Below are 18,611 nucleotides of genomic sequence, written 5' to 3' on the forward strand. Positions count from 1 at the left end.
GGGGGGGGTGGGGGGGGGGGGGGGGGGGGGGGGGGGGGGGGGGTCAGTGCTCAAAGAGGGGGGGGGGGGGAGGTGCTGTTTCACTTCCTGAAGTCAATCACTATCTCCTTTGTCTTGCTGTAATTGAGGAAGAGGTTGTTGTCTTGGCTTCAGGTTACGAGGTTCTCAATCTCCTTCCTGTACTCCATCTATTTATTATTTGATAACCGGCCCACTACAGTGATGTTGTCTGTAAACTTGTGAATTGAGTTAGATTGCTATTAGGCTGTACAGTCTGGAGTGTATAGGTGGGGGCTGAGAACGTATCCCTGTGTGGCATCAGTGTTATTGTAGAGGATTATTTGTCACCTATTTGTCATCATTGTGGTCTGTTGGTCAGGAAGTCGAGGATCCAGTTGCAGACTCCCGGGTTCCACAAGTTTGGCGATGGGCTTGGTTGGGATAATGGTATTAAAAGCAGAGTTCCAGCCTATGAATATTAGTATGATGTAGGTGTCCTTCTTATCCAGGTGTTCCAGGGATGATTGTGTGGCCAGTGAGATGGCATCAGTCGTAGATTGGATTTGAACTTGTGATCATTTTTTTTTCATAAATGTTTTTTGCTGTGCTAAATCTAATACCAGACATTGGTTAGTGTGACTGCATGACATAGAGTGCCTGTCACATGCATTTTCTCTAATAATCAAAAAATTATAATTATCACATCTGATTTTCTAATTTGCCAGATAGAAATTAGTTTTGTTTTGAGGTGCAGCATAGAAACACGCCCTTCAATCCACCGATTGCACGGCACCCAGCAATCACCCATACACTAGGGACGATTTGTAGAAGCCAATTAACTTACAAACCTGCACGTCTTTGGAATGTGGGAGGAAACCGGAGCACCCAGAGAAAACCCACGTGGTCACAGGAAGAATGTACAAAGTCCATACAGACAGCACCCATAGCCGTGACCGAACATGGATCCCTGGCGCTGTAAGGCAACAGCTCTGCCGCTGCAGAATATACAGCAATATATTTGTAAACCACTGCTCTGTCATTCAGCACAAATCTTTCCACCTGTCGCAGGGTGTTGGTCATATCACCGTTTCCATTTTAATCTGTTTGAAATGCAAACCGTGGAGCAGCACTGAGTCCCTGCAGCGCTGAGTTACTGCAGTGGCTTAGACGGGTTCTCTGCTTTCTGCACCTGGTAAGTTCCACAGGGACTTTTCCTAATTGGACTTCGTTCAACTTCAGACTTGTATCTGCTTATCAACAGGAAGTGGATTATTTTATCCCTTCATGTATCTGAAACATTCGATAAGGGACAGGGAGAGATTGCAAAATGTGACACATAATCTGAGCCGGAGACTGATCAAAGGCTACTTTCTCAGAAGTTTTTTTTTGTTTGGAAACAGTCTTTCCTGTGTTGGGTTGCAAATCTACAACTCTCTAATGAGCTGCCCTGAGGGTTGACATTAGTTGCATTTTAATCTTTTAATGGATCCGATTGTTAGGACGAGGGTGGGGAAGGCTAATGGGGTGGGTGGGGGGGGGGGGGGGGGGGATGGGGGGGGGGGGGAGGGGGGTGGAGGGAGAGTGGTTATTGAGATGGAGTTATGAGAATGAACTCCTTTGCTGGGAAGGTCTCCACCAAAGATCCTACAGCGAGCAAGATAGATCACTCGACGAAAAAGACGTAGTACGGTCATGGGCAGATCCACGGGTATTTTTCGGCCCCATTTCCGTAACCGGCTTCCGTCTCCGCACCAAAGATACCATAGTGTGGAGCTAGTGTGGAGATGGAAGCCGATTTCGGAAACATCCTCGTAAAAATAAAAGTTATTTGGTAAAAATCTTCTCATTTTCAGAATTATCATTTATTAACACGTTGAATACACTGCGAGTCGGGTCGGGTCGGGTTACTGAAATGGATGAGAAAAAGTTCCACATTCTGTTCCGTTGCGTACTACACATTGCATTTAGGAGGAGTGATCTATCTTGCTCCGCTATAGGATCTTTGGTCTCCACAACATTGGTCTGATCAATGTTCCAATGGTTATATTTAGCCAGCTGACCTGTTCCACGGTGTCAGTGGGAGAACTGTTGTACATCAAATGAATTCTCTCCATTGGTTTAGTTTACTTTAGAGATACAGCGTGGAAACGGCTCTTCGGCCCACAGACTCCGTGCAAACCTGTACGTCTTAGGAGTGTGGGAAGAAACCGGAGCTCCCGGGGGAAACCCACGCAGCTCACGTGCAAACTCCGTACAGACAGCACCCGTAGTCACAATCGAACCCGGGGCTATGTAAGGCACCACCGTGCCACCCATCGGTGAAAGATAAGATAAAACAGAAAATACTGGAAGCACATAGTTGGTCGGGCAGCAGCTGTGGAAAGAGAACCAGAGTTATCATTTCAGGTTGAAAACCCTTCACTCTGAAAAATCAACTCTTGAGGAGAAATTCATTCATTCACACAGTAATGAAACCCTGCAATTCATTTTCACTCCTGACTGTGAAGGCCATGTCATTGGGTATTTGTAATGCAAAGATTGATAGGTTTTTGATTATGAAGAATGCCAAAAGTTACAGGAAGAAGCATGAAGAATTTGGTTGCGAGGAAAATATAGATCAGCCATGGCAGAGTAGACTCGATGGGCCGAATGGTCTAATTCTGCTCCTATGTCTGATGGTCTCTTGGTCTATCTCTGTCTCTCATGCTATGATAGGTAAGCAGATTGTTCATCAGACTGAAGAAGGGTCTCCACCCGAAACGTCACCCATTCCTTCTCTCCAGAGATGCTGCCTGTCCTGCTGAGTTACTCCAGCATTTTGTGTCTATCTTTGTTTTAAACCAGCATCTGCAGTTCCTTCCTACACTGTATGTTCTCCCCTGTACACTTGTACAAGACTTTGTAGCGTTCTGATTTTAATTTATTGTTAGAAGATGAGGGTGTAAAATAATGTCGGGAATGGGTGGCAGGGAAGTGGCGAGAGGGTGAGAGGAGTTGGATATGGAAGTGATTCCTCTGCAATGAGAGGCCGTAATAGCGTCTTGAGACAAATGCATTTCGTTGTCTCTGTACTGTACACTGACAATGACAATTAAAATTGAATCTGAATCTAAGTAGCGAACTAGCTCTTGAATGGGTTTGTGGAGATCTGGCGCCATCATGTGGGCAAACATTGTAGTTCTCACAGGTGATATTGTGGGCTGGAAGCACAAAGTGCCACTCGAGGAGGGGTGGGGATAGGATGGAGAAGAACTGAGGGACCTGGCAGTGATCCTGTCCCTAAAGGTTATGAAAGGTACAATCTGAAAGGACTCCTGCAGTCATATTTGTTTCCTGAAAAACCTTTATTGGGGGATCTGCACCAGAATTTCTAAATTAAATATTTTTCAATGGGGACACTACTAGCGTCACTACACTGTATCAGGTCCAGAGGCAGAAGGGTGTAGAAGATCTGATTACCTCCATACCATACGTCCCAATACAGGGACAGTTTTTCCCAGCTGTTATCAGGCAACTGAACAGTTCGCTCACCAACTAGAAAGCGGTCCTGACCTCCCATCTACTTCAGTAAAGTCCTTCGAGCTATCTTTAATCAGACTTTACTGGCCTTTATCTTGCACAAAACATGATACCTTTAACCTGCATCTGTGCACTGTGGACGGCTTGATTGTAGTCATGTGTAGTCTTTTCGCCGATTGGATAGTGCTCAAGTAAACAACCTTTCACTGTACCTCGGTATACGTGACAATATTAAACAAAACTGAACTGATTATCACATGGGCTCTTGGAGGGCATCTACCACACACGGTGCCTCAGGAAGGCCGTCAGCATCCGTAAAGACTCCTCGCACCCTTGTAATGGACTGTTCGAACTACTTCCCTCCGGCAGACGTTATAAGGCCTTCTACGCCCGAACCTCCAGACTCAGGAACAGCTTCATTCCCAGAGCTATAGTGGCTCTGAACCGGCCCTGCTGAGTGCCCCCCATCCCCCCTGGACTGTCTCCCTCAGATGGTCACGTCGCACAGACACATCTGCATTTTAGTCTGTTGAACTGTTTTGACTGTTTTACTGTTCTTTTTACAATCCATGTTCTCGGGGTATCAATATCTAACTCCAAATTTAATTAGTTATTTATGTTATGACATTGGATGGAAGCTGCATACCAAATCTCTTTGCGCTTATGGTCAATGACAATAAATATATTATTATTATTATTATTACTGTTTGACATCTACGTTCTCACACATTGTTGGTCATTTTTTTTACTCCTCTCTCCTCTTTGAAATAGGATGTGAAGATTATCCGTTCCTTGATCTTGGGCGAGATGGAACGTGGTCAAACACAGTTTCAGGGTCTGTGTTTCATCACCAGGCTTCATAAGAATGAAATTATTCCAAGTGACTCCATGGCAAAACTCCGACAGGTGAGATGTGGTCCCACACCCGGCCAGATGCCCCCTGTTACCCGGATCCCGTATCACCTGCCAGCTCTTACCCCACCCCTCCCCCTCAACTCTTTCCACTGGCTATCTCCCTCTACTCCATGTCCGAAAAACAGTCCCCACCCGAAGCATTGTCGAACCATTTTTCTCAATGGATGCAGAGGGTGGTGCATGTATATGGAATGAGCTGTCGGAGAAAGTAGTTGAGGCAGGTAGAATAATTTGGTTTAGTGTAGAGATTCAGTGTGGAAACAGGCCCTTCGGCCCAACAAGTCCCCAACATCTAGTGATCCCCGTTCACTAGCACTATTCTATGTACTAGGGGCAATTTACAATTTTTACTGAAGTCAATTAATCTACAAACCTGAACATTTTTGGAGTGTGGGAGGAAACCGGAACACCCGGGGAAAACCCAGGCAGTCACAGGGAGATGGTACAAACTCCGTACAGACAGCACCCATGGTCAGGATCGAATACAGGTCTCTAGCTCCGTAAGGCAGCAACTCTACCACTGTGCCACGGTGCCACCCCACAGTGCACAGTACATTGGAGTGGCTGTATTGTAGACATATTGTAAATGCACAATAACAACATTTACAGGACGCTTAGACAAGTGCACGGATTGGAATGGTTAAGAGGGATATGGATCTAAAGCAGGCAAATAGGACTAACTTAGATGGGCAATCCTGGTCAACATGGATGTTGGATAGAAGGGCCTGTTTCTGTGCTGCTTGATTCTATGACTATGCTTCCTGACCAACTAAGTTCCTCAAGCAGATTGTTTTTGAGATAGGAAGGCATGTTGTTCCGATCACTGGGTGAGAGTGGAGGTGTTGGTGATGGGGTTGCTAATCATTGTTGATTTATTGATGAAAAAAGTCAGAAACTGTTATACAACATGCGGCAGCAGGGTACTTGTGGGGGGAAAATAATCAGGTGGTCAAAATATTTTAATGAAAGTAAAATCACAATGAATTAGTTTAATGGCATTCTTTAAATGAGTAATAGGCTGAGGATGAAGGGAAAATGGTGGAGATGCTAAAATGTCCTAAAGGTGTTGACTTATTGGTATCAACTGGGTGTTGCTCCAAAGGTTCTAGTGGAATATAAAATCTCATGGTAGAGCAATAAATAAAATGGATTTGGGTAGGAAATTGAGTATCTAGCAGAAACCAAAGAGAAACAAAGGTGGCAAGATGCCAGAAACACAGACTGCAGTAATTGGTGCTGAGGCCCCAACTTTATACAATTCATCAATCACTCGGACGAAGGCACCAAAGATAACGTCACTAACTTTGCTGATAACACGAGGTGGGTAGGAAAGTTGTGAAGAGGACATACGGGGACCACGAAGGGGATATACACCCTCCAAATAAATGCACAGAGATCCCGCAAATGGAGTGGAATATATGGGAGATTGTAAAATTGTTCAATCGCGCAGGGAAAAATAAAGGCAAATTGCCCCAAAGATGAGAGGATGCAGAGGGGTCTGAGAAACCTGGTATGTTAGTGCTGCAGTTAATTAAGCAGGATATTGGTCTTTATTTGTGAAGGGAACTGAATACACCGATTTTCCGGCAACTCCAGACCACCATTAATCTGGACAAAATCATGAGAGGGTTGTGTGAGGCCGATGCTCCTTCAGGCCGCTGGACTGAAATAATTAATTATTTACTAATCTGTCAATAGTTAATTATTTATTTGTTTCTGGCAGTCGATGGGATTTTAGAGACACGGGGTGTGGGGGCGTATAATTAGTGGATCAGAGGTGTATTGTTGGATTATTATAACATATTATTAAATATTACTTATAATAATTCATTTATTATTACAACAAATGAATCCTTTGTTGGTCCAGTAAAATGGATAATCCGGCAAGGCTCTGGGACCAAGTGTGCAGTCAAATCGATGGTGTACCCGTACATAAGTAGAGAGGTTGGAGTTCAGCTGTATTTAGACCACGTCTGGACAAGTGTGTACTGTGTTGGTCTCCTAGTTTATGGAAGATAGTTTTTGAATGTTGTAAGGCAGATGTAGGTACATTCTCAGTGAATAACATGGTGAAAAATTACTGCGGGTAGCTGGGTGTGTGGTGTTGAGATGACAACAGTTCAGATGTGACCTCCTTGGCTGGTAGAGCAAGCATCTGGGGCAGTCGATCTACTGCTCCTAACTCATACTTTCCAGAACGGGGCTATTCTCATTCTAGTCCCAATATAACTGGTTAGAACTAAATCTTGGTCTGGGCCCTTCAGCAGAAATCAATAGTAACCACTTTTAATATTGTTTTAATAACATTTTTTAATAACATAATTGCTTTTTAATAAATACTGTTTTAATGCTTTTAATAATGTTTAAGAAGCAATTAGACAGGTACATGGATAGGACAGGTTTAGAGGGATATGGGTCAAACGCAGGCAAGTGGGACTAGTGTAGATGGGACATGATGGTCGGTGTGGGCAAGTTGGGCCAAAGGGCCTGTTTCCACACTGGAAGACTCTACGACACTACTGTGAAGTCTGCTTGCAGACCTCTGACAAGTAGCTTCTTATTGAGTGATTCCAATTCAAACAGTTCCTGAAACTTTGGCCTTTATCATCGTTACTTTTTTGCATATCTTTCATTCATTTGTTCTATCTCTCTCTCTCTCTATATATCACCATCTATGTCTCTTGTTTCTCTTTCACCCTGACTCTCAGTCTGAAGAAGGGTCTCAAGACTTCACCTACAAACCTGCACATCGTTAGAGTGTGAAAGGAAACTGGCGCACCGGAGCAAACTCCACCCAGGGAGAACGCCCAAACTGCGTACAGTCAGCTCCTGAGTCCAGGATCAAACCCGAGTCTCGGGCGCTGTGACACCCGCCCCAAGCCTCCATCCGTTTATGTTGTTGTTGAAATTCGACCTTTGCTCCATCTACTCCATCATCAGTACGGATCACTTTCTCTTTCCCTGCAGAAGAACCCGAGAGCCGTGCGCGTGGCAGAGGAGCAGCGAGGCCTCGAGCACTTGTACATGGACGTGGCTGTGAATTACAGCAGGGCCAGCCAGCTCAGCATCCACGTACACAATGTGTGCGCTGAGGCCACTGACGGTATCTATGCAAGAGAGAGCGACGTGAAGCACTGGATGAATTCAGGTTTGTGCAATTGATGCAAGAGACAGGCAGGCATGTTGAATGCTTGCAGTGGGAGGCTGTTCAGTGTCTTGAGCCTGTTCCACCACGCAAGTAGATTTTGGCTGATCAGTACCTTACCTCTTTGCAGTAACCTTTCACGGACAAAATCTACCGACCTCGGTTGTTTTTTAATTGTTCTCAATTTCTCTTCCTCAACAGCTTTTTTTTGTGGGGGAAGGTTCCAAAATCTATATCATGTTGTGTATCAGTTTGGTATTGTCCCAAACTCATTTTAATGTTGTCCATGAGGTTCATATGGTAGAGGAACAGAATGAGGCCATCAAGTCTACTCTGCCATTCAATCATGGCTGAGAAGGCAGGTGCAGGATATTGAGTTGGATGATCAGCCATGATCATGTTGAATGGCGGTGCAGGCTCGAAGGGCTGCCCCCCCCCTTCTCCAGTAATTTCCTCTAACCCATTTTCTCACATGTGACCATTAACACCCCCCCCCCCCCCCGAATCTTCCTGCTGTCCATCTACAAAGCTCCAGAACTCATACTCATCGCATTGCCCTTACTGAAGTCTTGACCCAAAAACGTCACCTATTCCTTTTCTCCAGAGTTGCTGTGTGACCCGCTGAGTTACTCCAGCTTTTTGTGTCTATCTATGGGATTAGTACAGATGGGCACCCACTGGTTGGCATGGATGCCGGGGCAGGATGGCCTGTTTCCACGCCCATATGACTCATGACCATTCCCAATGAGTCAGATGGCTCAGGTCTCAGTCCATTTCGAGAAAAGTCTCGAGTGACGTTCTGCTCCTTGATATCTGTGGGTTTGCAGACTCATCAGGTGGGCTTGAGGTGCATCTTTTAACAAATATGTAGGTGTTGAGGAACCAGACCACTTTGGTTGGGAAACTCACCATCACCTTATTGCCTTCTCGTGGCTCCTGATCTAAGAACGAGCAGTCTTTATTTACACAGCTGCACCTTATGATTTGAAAACCAGTCACTGCTTGTAAGTTTGAGTACATGGAATGGAAGTAGTTTGCTGCAAATATCATTCCTTCTTAACAATTTTAATATTTCAATGTGTTATTAGCCTGCATTAATGCTTTGAGAGCATTTGAGGGCATTCGTATTAATTTTTGGGATGTATTTGGATGCCATGGTGGGTGTTTTTTTTAATGGTTATTTTTTATAGTTATCCATGTGATCCTTATGCCTCTATAACTCACAGACAACAATGTACCAACAGTTCAATTGAGTTGATGTTAAAATGATCCTGTGGCAGCGTTTTAAAGAGGAGCATGGAAGTTATCCCTGATAATTTGGTGACCAAGTTCTGAAAATGAAAACATAGTTGTTATTACTTTGGTCACAAAGTACTGGAGTAACTCAGGGGGTCAGGCAGCATCACTGGAGTAACATGGAGAGGTGACGTTTTGTGTTGCGATCCTTCTTCAGGGTCCCGTCCCGAAACATCACCTATCCATGTTACTCCAAAGATGCTGCCTGACTAGCTAAGTTACTCTAGCACTTTGTATCCTTTTGTGGACACCAGCATCAGCACCAGTTCCTTGTTTTGTCATTATTACTTTGTTATTTTCGCGAGCTTGCTGTGTACAAATTGCTGCTATATTTCTTATACTGCAATGAAGGTAATCTTCCCAAAAGTACTTAATAGATTGTAGGGTGTTTTGAAAGAGATAAGCAAGGTGCTATATAAATGCACTTTGTTTGTGGGGTAATTTGTTGACCCCTGGTTGACTTGGTTCTCCTCTTGTTCCCCCCCACACTGTCAGGTGTCGATGCTTCCATCTTTGAAGCAATCCACGTGTCAGAAGATGTTCCTCGATGTCGGACCAGCCGTGAGTGGTGGAAGGGCTGCATCTGCCGCTACTCCTTGTGTGTGGAATGGTACCCCTGCTTCCTGAAATACTGTCGGACAAAGGATGCCGCCGGGAAAACCAGCACCTACAAGTGTGGAATCAAAAGCTGCCAGAAATGTTCCCAGTTTGACTTCTATGTCCCGCAGAAACAGCTGTGTCTGTGGGACGAGGACACTTAACCGTCACCCACTCCTCTTGTTTGACTGGGAGGGGTTTGGGGTGACAGTGCTAATGATAGTCTACGCATTCATCTTGCCTGCCAAATGGAGACTGGGAATCTGTTTCAGAGCTCTCTGGCTGTGGTCATTAATGAGGGGAGGGGAGGGGATCGCTGGGATGGGAGCGAGTCGGTGAGAAGTGGTGTGTTTGCATTAGAGATTTTTCATCACGTGAAAAGGAGCCTAGGCCCCAGGCCCTCAACCGAGGCTGGGACTGGGAATTGGTGGGGTTACTGTGGTTTGGGCCTTGCCTCTGCCACGAGGCCTTGTTCTGTGGTGAGTCCATGCCCACGATGGTGACATCTGTACATTTCAAGAGTGGTTTTATTTAGGGGTGCTTGAAGAATCTTCAGAGACCCTGAATGTGTAAAACTAGTTTCACTTATGGTTTTTTGAAGGACTGTAGATTTTGACATTGAGCCAAGTTTCAAAATTAGGAATTCTTATACAGAGAGCCTTTCCTCAAGAGGTTGCCTAGTTTACTTTGTGGGGAGTTTGAATTAACTAATGCTGCATTTTAACTAATCTCCATGGTCTAGGTTGTTTCAATGGTGATCATTTCAATGTTGTTTTGTTAACCAGCGAAGCTGATTTAATCCAAAGTGGATCCTTGTTGATTTGTAAGAATGGCCAAATCACTTGACCCTTTGGATCGTAGAAACCAGCAAATAGCTGCCCAGGCTATAACACAATTTTTACATTTGATAAGTGACAGAGGAGGTGGCCTCGAATGGCTCAACATTGGCAGAGTAGGGTACCAGACCACTTCATCCTGGTGATAAAAAGTGCCTCAGATTGTTAGATGAACTTTAACCAACACTCAATAAGATGTTTTACCCATCCTCCATGACGTATGGCCAATAGTTTATTAGCTTGCATAAGATACATAGAACCACCATTCTTGATGGCAAAAGCTCATTCTTTGACCAGGCATTGAATCAATAGTCAGGAGAGGTTATTAACCACTAAATTACTAGGTGCTATTCATGGGGCAGTTGTCTTACTCGTATTAAATTGTTCATGATGTGACGCCAAATCCTGTTTTTTTGGGGGGCTTTTAATCCATTGAGAATTATCACATGGAGTGTTATCCAATACAGGAGCAGCCAGCAATTTGTCCTAATGTCAGAAGATTGATGCAGATGACAGATGTGTCTTCTTTTAATCTGCCAGAGGAGGTCAGGCTATCTCATGCCCCCACCCAGGAGTTCCACTAAGTGTTTCGTTCTTCCTAAGTGACTAACATATTATTCGGTTTGTATGGCTCTTTCTTCAACCAGCCTATCTATCTTGTAGCATAGATTCTAGGTCTGCATTTTCACCAAATACTTAAATCACAACAAGCAAAAGTAAAGGAAAGCAGATTTCCAGCAGTCCCGGTTCTTTGCACCTATCTTTATTTGCCAAATTCAACAAAAAGGCTCTTGAGTTCTGTTTAAATATTGTAAATCTATGTGTGTAGTCTCCGTCCTGTGGAACTTAGCCAAAATGTCCTGAGATTGAAGTAGGAGGTTATGTTTACAGGTATTACAATCTCAATCTAATACAGTATCTCCAATATCCAGAGTGCTTTCCACAATGAAACTTTAAAAATATATATATATATATTATCCCCAGAATATATTGGTAACAGGAAGGAAGCTTGGAGGGAAAGATTATTGTCTCAGAATTGAGTTTTTATTGGTGTTTTTCTTTGGAAATAATAGTGTGAAGTAGAAATTGAAATGGGACTAAGTAACCAAAGATCATAGCAACTGCACCAAGATCCTTTTAACGTAAAACACTACCTTTCTGAGGTGAGTGTGTGGGGACCAGTGGGTGTGTATAGTAGATGAGGGAAAGACCTTGACACAAGCACATCCTCTTCACTACTTTAATAATCTCTTGGCTTCCAGACATTTCAAGGAAGTTTAAGACAAGCTGGTCTGTGACACGAACGTTTTTAATAACAAAGTAAAACAGCATATGTTTGACTTGCACAAGAATTGATGCCAGGCCTTAACTCCTTGATATATGTTTGTACTTTTATTGGTATTGGTTTTAGTTTATTGTCACATGCATCTTGATACAATGAAAAAAAGTAGTGCTGTGTACTATCTAGATCTTGCCATACATGAATACAACCGGTAATGCAAAGGAGAAAATAAACGGAATGCAGAATATAGTGCTACAGCCACAGAGAAACTGCAGATTTAGAAAAAGTAAGTGTAGGGGTCACCATGAGGTAGTGCAGTTTGTTCCAGAGTCCAGAAAAGCTGTTTTTGAATTTGGTGGTACATGCTAACAAGCTTTTGTATCTTCTGTCTAAGGGGAGAGGAACAAAGGGATAATAATTGGTGTATGAGCCGTCCTTGATAATATTGGCTATCCTGAGGCGGTGTGACTATATTGTGTATATATTTACACAATTTATTCCCCGTTTGTGCAAGTAAAATAACACTGGACTTGTCGTGGACTTTGTCATGGACAATGTGCCTTTGAATGTCCATTTTGTTTGTCTCCCTTGGTTGGGGTCAGCAAGGGTAATGTGATGAGTTCTAGAGCTGTGTAGGTAAGCTGATGATCTCACTCTGGGCAAACAAGAGTGTCTTACTCTGGGCAAACTGTGAGTTTTTGGTCATGACTTAGAAGGGGGATTATAGTTGTTCCAGCACAGTTTGTTACTCCATTTCCTAGCCACACTGGAACATGGTTCTCTAATTCTTCCTCCTCGCCTTCTCTTCAGGATGTGAGTTTAGTGTTTTTCCTCATGATAATCTTCTGGTCTCAAATGCCGTTAACCACCAACTCTTTGCACGGACCTGTAGAATGGCCACCGCTTCAGTTTAGTTTACTGTCACATGTACTTAGATACAGTGAAAAGCGTTTGAAATGCTTCAGGTGTACGTTCAGTGTTTTGCAGTTGTCCCTCGTGAGGGATCATCGGCAAGATAGAAATTGGTTCCCTTCATTTCACGTCCATCCATGTCACTCTATTTGAGGCGAGACCATGTTCTCGACTTGTTGTCCAATTTGGGGTTGAGAGGAGCTGAGCCTGTGATGTGTCACCAGACCCGTGCCTGGTTTGACGGGCTGCCGTTAGAGGTAGTACTTTGGAGACACCAGAGCTTCGGGTCAAGCATTAGAGGACCCATGGTGTTAATGAGAATATTTTTGGGATGTTGTGGGAAAAGGTTTTGTAGGATGTAGCATGGAAAGCCTTCACCTCAATAACTGCAATCTCACAAAAGTGCCTTCTTGTCCTGTTCATTGTTTCAGATTCCTAACAAATTATTTTTGTATTAATGTGTTTTTTAAAAAAAATTAAAAGATGGCTTTATTCATTAGCTCTTCTTGTATGTCGTGTTCAATAATAAACTCTTGCGCTCATCATTCACTTCCTCCCACAGATTCCTGTTGCTAATTGAGTCCAGGCTGCAGACTGACCTGAGGTTAAAGAGGGTTTGAATGGAGGGGGCTGGGGTGAGTGCTGACATCCATAGCGTAACTTCAGACAGAAGCTTCGAATAGAGATGTGATTGAGAAGTCGTGGTGTTGTGCGTGATACTGCTGGGCTTTTCCATGGAGAGTGGGACAGCACGTGCTATGTTCTACATGGGACAACATGCTATTTTCTGTCCATCTGTCTCCTCAGATCCTGGTGAACTTCTACCGCTGCACCATCGAGAGCATCCTTACCAACTGCAGCACAGTATGGTATGGCAACTGCTCTGTCTCCGACCGGAAGGCATTGCAGAGGGTGGTGAAAATTGCCCAACGCATCACCGGTTCCACGCTCCCCTCCATTGAGTCTGTCTGTCTGCGGATGGGAGCATCGCCAAGGACTGCTCTGCAACCATGGACTGTTTACCCTGCATCCGGGAGGCGCTACAGGTGCTATGTTTCAGCAGGTCGAGGAACAGCTTCTTTTCTTCTTTCCGGCGGGACTCAAACGTATGACTGCCAATCACCCACCCCCCCCCCCCCACTTCCCCCATGGGACAAGTTTTTTTTAATTCAAATCGTTGCTATTCTCTCAAGGGAGATGCTAAATGCATTTCGTTGTCTCTGTACTGTCAATGACAATTAAATTGAATCTGAATCTGAATCGGATTTCTGCATGGGACAACATGCTATGTTCTGCATGGGACAACATGCTATCTTCTACATGGGACAAGTGGTGATCTGTTCTTCACTGGACAATAAGTTCTTCAACGTGTAGCATCATGAAGAATCTCCAGGGGGAGATCACTAATCAGGGAAAGGAGAGTTTTCCAATGTGAAATCAGGGGCAAAGAATATAGCAAGAAAGAGTAGGACAATTTGGGAGATGATAGAAAATAAAGTTTCTGACAGTGAGGGCAGAGAAGCTTGAGAAAGTAGCAGAAGAGGAAATGGAGGGAAAGAAATCCAGAAAGAAAAACTCAATTTCTACATTAACTCCATTTGCAGTGAAATGTTGAAATTAGGTTGAACTGCAGTTTGAGAAACTATTAAGATAGTTAGTATCTTAAAGACAACAGAAGGTAGGACCACCTTAATGGATACAAGGTAAAAGCATAGAGTTTGACGGGTAGCTGTGTCATTAATCAGCACAGGGTGGCACGGCTGCTGCCTCACAGCGACAGGGTCCCGGGTTAGATCCCGACCATGAATGCTGTTCAATGTGGAGTCTGCACATTCACCCTGTGACCGTGTGGTTTTCCTCCCATATCTGAACGATATCTGGATTTGTAGGTGAATTGGCCTCTGTAAATTGCCTATAATATTTAGGGATGAGAAAATGGGATAACTTCGAACTAAAGTGAATGGGTGATTGTTGGTCTGCGTGGACTCGATGGGCTGATAGGCCTGTTTCCATGCTGTATCTCTCAATCCATCAATTTAATCAATTATTTTTAGGAAGGAAGTCTATCAGCTGATGGAATCAAAAGATCATAAAATTGACAGAGTAATTATAAAGGACTTTGAATTGTTCACCAAGCATCAAATATATTGTGTATGTGGATGGAATTCATTGGAAGGGAAGCTACCAAAATGCCACACGTCAAAACAACAAGTTAATCTAAATCTAAAATAAGTAATTTAGATCCAAAGATGTGAATGAGGTATTCACAAACCATTTTCTCGCACAATAAATGAGAGAGTGAATGAATTGGCTCTTTTTCATATGGATTTTGGCAACTTTCCAAGACCTATTAGTCACACATAGGCTGATTCCCTGGGACTTGATATTCATATCATCAATGCCCACCTTTGCTGCGAAGTGGCTCCTGAGATATGGGAAGTGGCCCATCTTCTACGAGTTCTTGGTGAGAAGCTTCATTGTTGGTGTGGTGCCATGGGAACAGGTTGGTTGAGGACCTTTGTCTTGTTTATGGGTATAAGGCCCAGTCTTTCACATGCTGTAGTAAACAAGTCAACAAAGGCTTGGAGCTCAAAATGTTTGAAGGAACATTTGCGATGGTGTTGAGAAGCTTGGGTCCACACATTGGGAACATATAGAAGCCCTGCATCTACTGCAGAAGAGCACATCATCTGACATTAGTACCTCCATCAAACACCTCCTGAGCTACCTGTGGAAGAGTTTGCATTCCTGATATTGTTTTTATTTTCAGCCATATTTGAATCCACAGATCCAGAGTAGATCCAGAGCAAGTCATCCTTCAACCTTCGAGATTGCCCAAGGAGAAAAGTATTCACAATATTGGCAATTGAGACACATGCAAAAATGGGTTCAACAATCTGAAGGTGGGTAGAGAGACTTGGGAAATATCGTGTAGAAAGGAACTGCAGATACCGGTAACCCATCCTTGTTATCCAGAGCTGCTGCCTGACCCACTGAGTTACTCCAGCACTTTGCATCTATCTTGGGAAATATTGGCTGGGAATATAGCAACAGAAAAAAAGATGAGAATTGCAAGTTGAATGTGTATGGAGAGTGTTGGGGGGGGGGGGGGGTGATTCCCGTAAATACTGGAAATATTCCGGGCAGGCTACGTCTGTTTTGAATGAAAACAAGTGAAGGTTTCAGGTTCCTAGACCTCAATTGAAAGCTCAATGATTTGAAAGCAAAGTTACTGCGAGCAGAAGGCATGGAATTGGAATAATGAATGTGTAATTAGATTGGATGGAACAAGATTGATGGAATCGTGGTGAAGGATCTTCGATCGGAAACACAAGCCCCATTTCACTTGCTGCAATACTGCCGAACTTACTGAAAGTTTCCAGCACCTAAATTGCAAAAGACACTGACAAATTAAACAAGTGGCAAAACTGCGACAAATGGATTTCCACTGCAGCCAAGTGTGAGGTCACCTCATTTAGAGCCAAATTGGTTAGACAGTGCAAAATGAGGCTGGATCTGTGGTGGTTAGGCCACAGGTTAAGGGGGAATGATGATGAATTTCTTCAGCATGTTATTTTGCTTAACTGTGACTGACACCAGAACTGTCAGCATGTCGAATCTCTGGAATGGGAATTTTTCACAAGAATGTAGATACGTTTTTTGATTGTACATGTGCCAATTTTTGGAAGAAATACTGAAAAAAATAACTTTTGTTATTTTTTGTTGGGGTGTGTGTGGGGGTGGGGTGGGAGGGGCGGGGGGACTTTTTAAATCTCTCCCTGCACGGGAGACCTGACCTTTTCTCGTCGGGTTTCCGTTATCGTTGGGGCTGCAATGAGGAGCGGCCTCCAACAGGAAGAGACCGGGGACTCTGGTGCCGACGACTCACCTCACCGTCGCGGAGCTGGCTGAGTCCGGAGCAGGTGGAGCGGTGGAGGAGCGCTGCTGCTGCTGCTGCTGCGGCCCGACTGGAGAGTCGGAGGCTTCAACTGCAGGTCTGCGGACGGCGGCACCGGGAGCCCGCGGGTCCCTGGAGGGAGACCGCTTTTCAGGGCTCCTGCAACGGCGACTTCTCCCGCCCGAGTTGCGGGGTTGAAGAGCTCCTGGAGTGGGGCCTACATCACTGCCCCACGCGGCTTGGAATGGCCGCGGTACTCTGCGAGCGCACGCCAGGGGCTCCAACACCAAGACCCGGTGTGCGACCTCACACCACCCGGCGTGGCTTTAATGGCCGCGGGACAATCGCCATCGCCAGCCGGGGGCTTTGACTTTGACTCTGACATCGGGGGGAGGGGGGGGGGGGGTTGTGTCTTGGGTCTATTTGTTTGTAATGTATGGCTGCAGAAACGGCATTTCGTTTGGACCTCAAGGGGTCCAAATGACAATTAAATGTATCTTGTATCTTGTATGATGAATTGTCCTGACTCTATTCAGAAACGTTTTGCGGGATATGGGCCATTAGCAGGCAAATGCAACTCACCCGCTGAGTTTCTCCAGTATTTTTGTCTACCTTTGATTTTTCCAGCATCTGCAGTCCTTTCTTAAAATCCAGCAATTAGAATCATTAATGAGGAATTACTGGATTGCCCACTTTAGTTTAGTTTAGAGATACAGCATGGAAAGAGGCCCTTTAGCCCATTGATCACCCACACACTAGTTCCATGTTATCTCACTTTCACATTTTACACATTAGGGGCAATTTGCAGAGGGCCATTTATCTACAAACCTGCATGTGTGTAGAATGGGCGAGGATAACAGAGCACTTGGAGAAGATCCACAAGGTCACAGGGAGCATGTACAAACTCTGCAGAGACAGCGCCCATAGTCGGGATCGAACCGGGGTCTCTGGCACCATGAAGCATCAGCTCTACCTCTGCACCACTGAGACGGAATTGAGACATAAATCTTTTTCTTTGGGAGTTGTGAAACACTCTCTTCCTCACAGAGCAGTGAAGCAGAGAATTGGAATATTATGAAGGCAGAGGTAAATAAACGGTGAACAAAGGGAGGGAGCGGGGCTGGTCAAGATTAAGGGGGTTGGCAGGAATATTCAGATGACTCAGGTTAGAGTCAGATAAATCATGATCTTATTGAATAAGGAGCAGGCTCAATGGGCTGAGTGGCCTATTCCTGTTCTCAATGTCTGTGTTCATACTGCTGATTGAATGAGTTCCACAATGTGACCACATGCTCATTAATAATAATACTTTCAATTCCCAGTTGGATTTATTAATGATTAGATTAATTATGGTCAGTAGTTGTAGTCTCCACCATAAGTGAAAACAGATATTTACACTGCTCTGGTCTTTTCCAGAGAAAGGATTCCTGGACTCTTCGGTCTTTCCTGATGAGCATAATTGCTCTTTCTGATTTCACTCCCAGTGATTCTGTTTACGGCTACTTTAGCCCACCTTCAACATGAAGCCCAGAACTATTCACAGATTTCAATTGTGGCCAAACCACAGATAGATATAGGTTTTAACAAATTCACTGCTTGTTCATTCTAACTTCCCTACTATTGATTATATCTCTCAAGGGACATATTCAGTTGAAAATAAACACAAAACCTTCAGAGAAGCCTGAAGAGACACTGTTAAGTACAAAATAACAAGGAACTGCAGATGCTGGTTTATACCAAAGATAGACACTGAATGCTGGAGTAACTCAACGGGTCAGGCAGTATCTCTTGAGAAAATGGATAGGTGTTTCAGGTTGGGACCACTCTTCATAGAATTAATGTCATTAATATCATTTAATATAAACATCATATAAAATAATTACTATCAAACAATTCAGTGGTTAAGTATGAGGTGGTTCAAGGGATGCAGCCAGGTTCAAGATTAAGTAACTTTTCATTTCAAAATTAAACTTTATTTGTAATAAAAAATATGTATAAAACAAAACCTGTACAAAAACACTTCATAAGTTCTTACGTGCCTGTACATTCAATAGTGTCGTGCTCAGTGTTGTCACACCTGTCTTTGCATAAAACGCCCTTGCCACGTAGCCCCCTGAGGTGATATCCCTTCCCCTGATTAAAGGGTTGGTTCCACTGGACTCTGCTCCTCAGTGTCCAACAGCAGAGAGGCCCCGGATTGTGGTCTTCCCC

General features: G+C 44.1%; 1 protein-coding gene across 1 annotated transcript in view; it reads left to right on the plus strand.

Annotated features, from left to right (window-relative positions):
• oafa (OAF homolog a (Drosophila)) overlaps window positions 1-13,001 on the plus strand; it is a 29,374-nt gene extending 16,373 nt beyond the window's left edge. The window contains exons 2-4 of the mRNA XM_055660749.1: window positions 4,291-4,425; window positions 7,402-7,582; window positions 9,371-13,001. Of these exons, the coding sequence (XP_055516724.1) occupies window positions 4,291-4,425; window positions 7,402-7,582; window positions 9,371-9,636 (582 nt within the window). The 3' untranslated portion in view covers window positions 9,637-13,001. The remainder of the gene's footprint in view (window positions 1-4,290; window positions 4,426-7,401; window positions 7,583-9,370) is intronic.
• Window positions 13,002-18,611: the final 5,610 nt, after the last annotated feature.

Source organism: Leucoraja erinacea, chromosome 32 (genome assembly GCF_028641065.1).
Source record: "Leucoraja erinacea ecotype New England chromosome 32, Leri_hhj_1, whole genome shotgun sequence".
NCBI classification, from domain to species: domain Eukaryota; kingdom Metazoa; phylum Chordata; class Chondrichthyes; order Rajiformes; family Rajidae; genus Leucoraja; species Leucoraja erinaceus.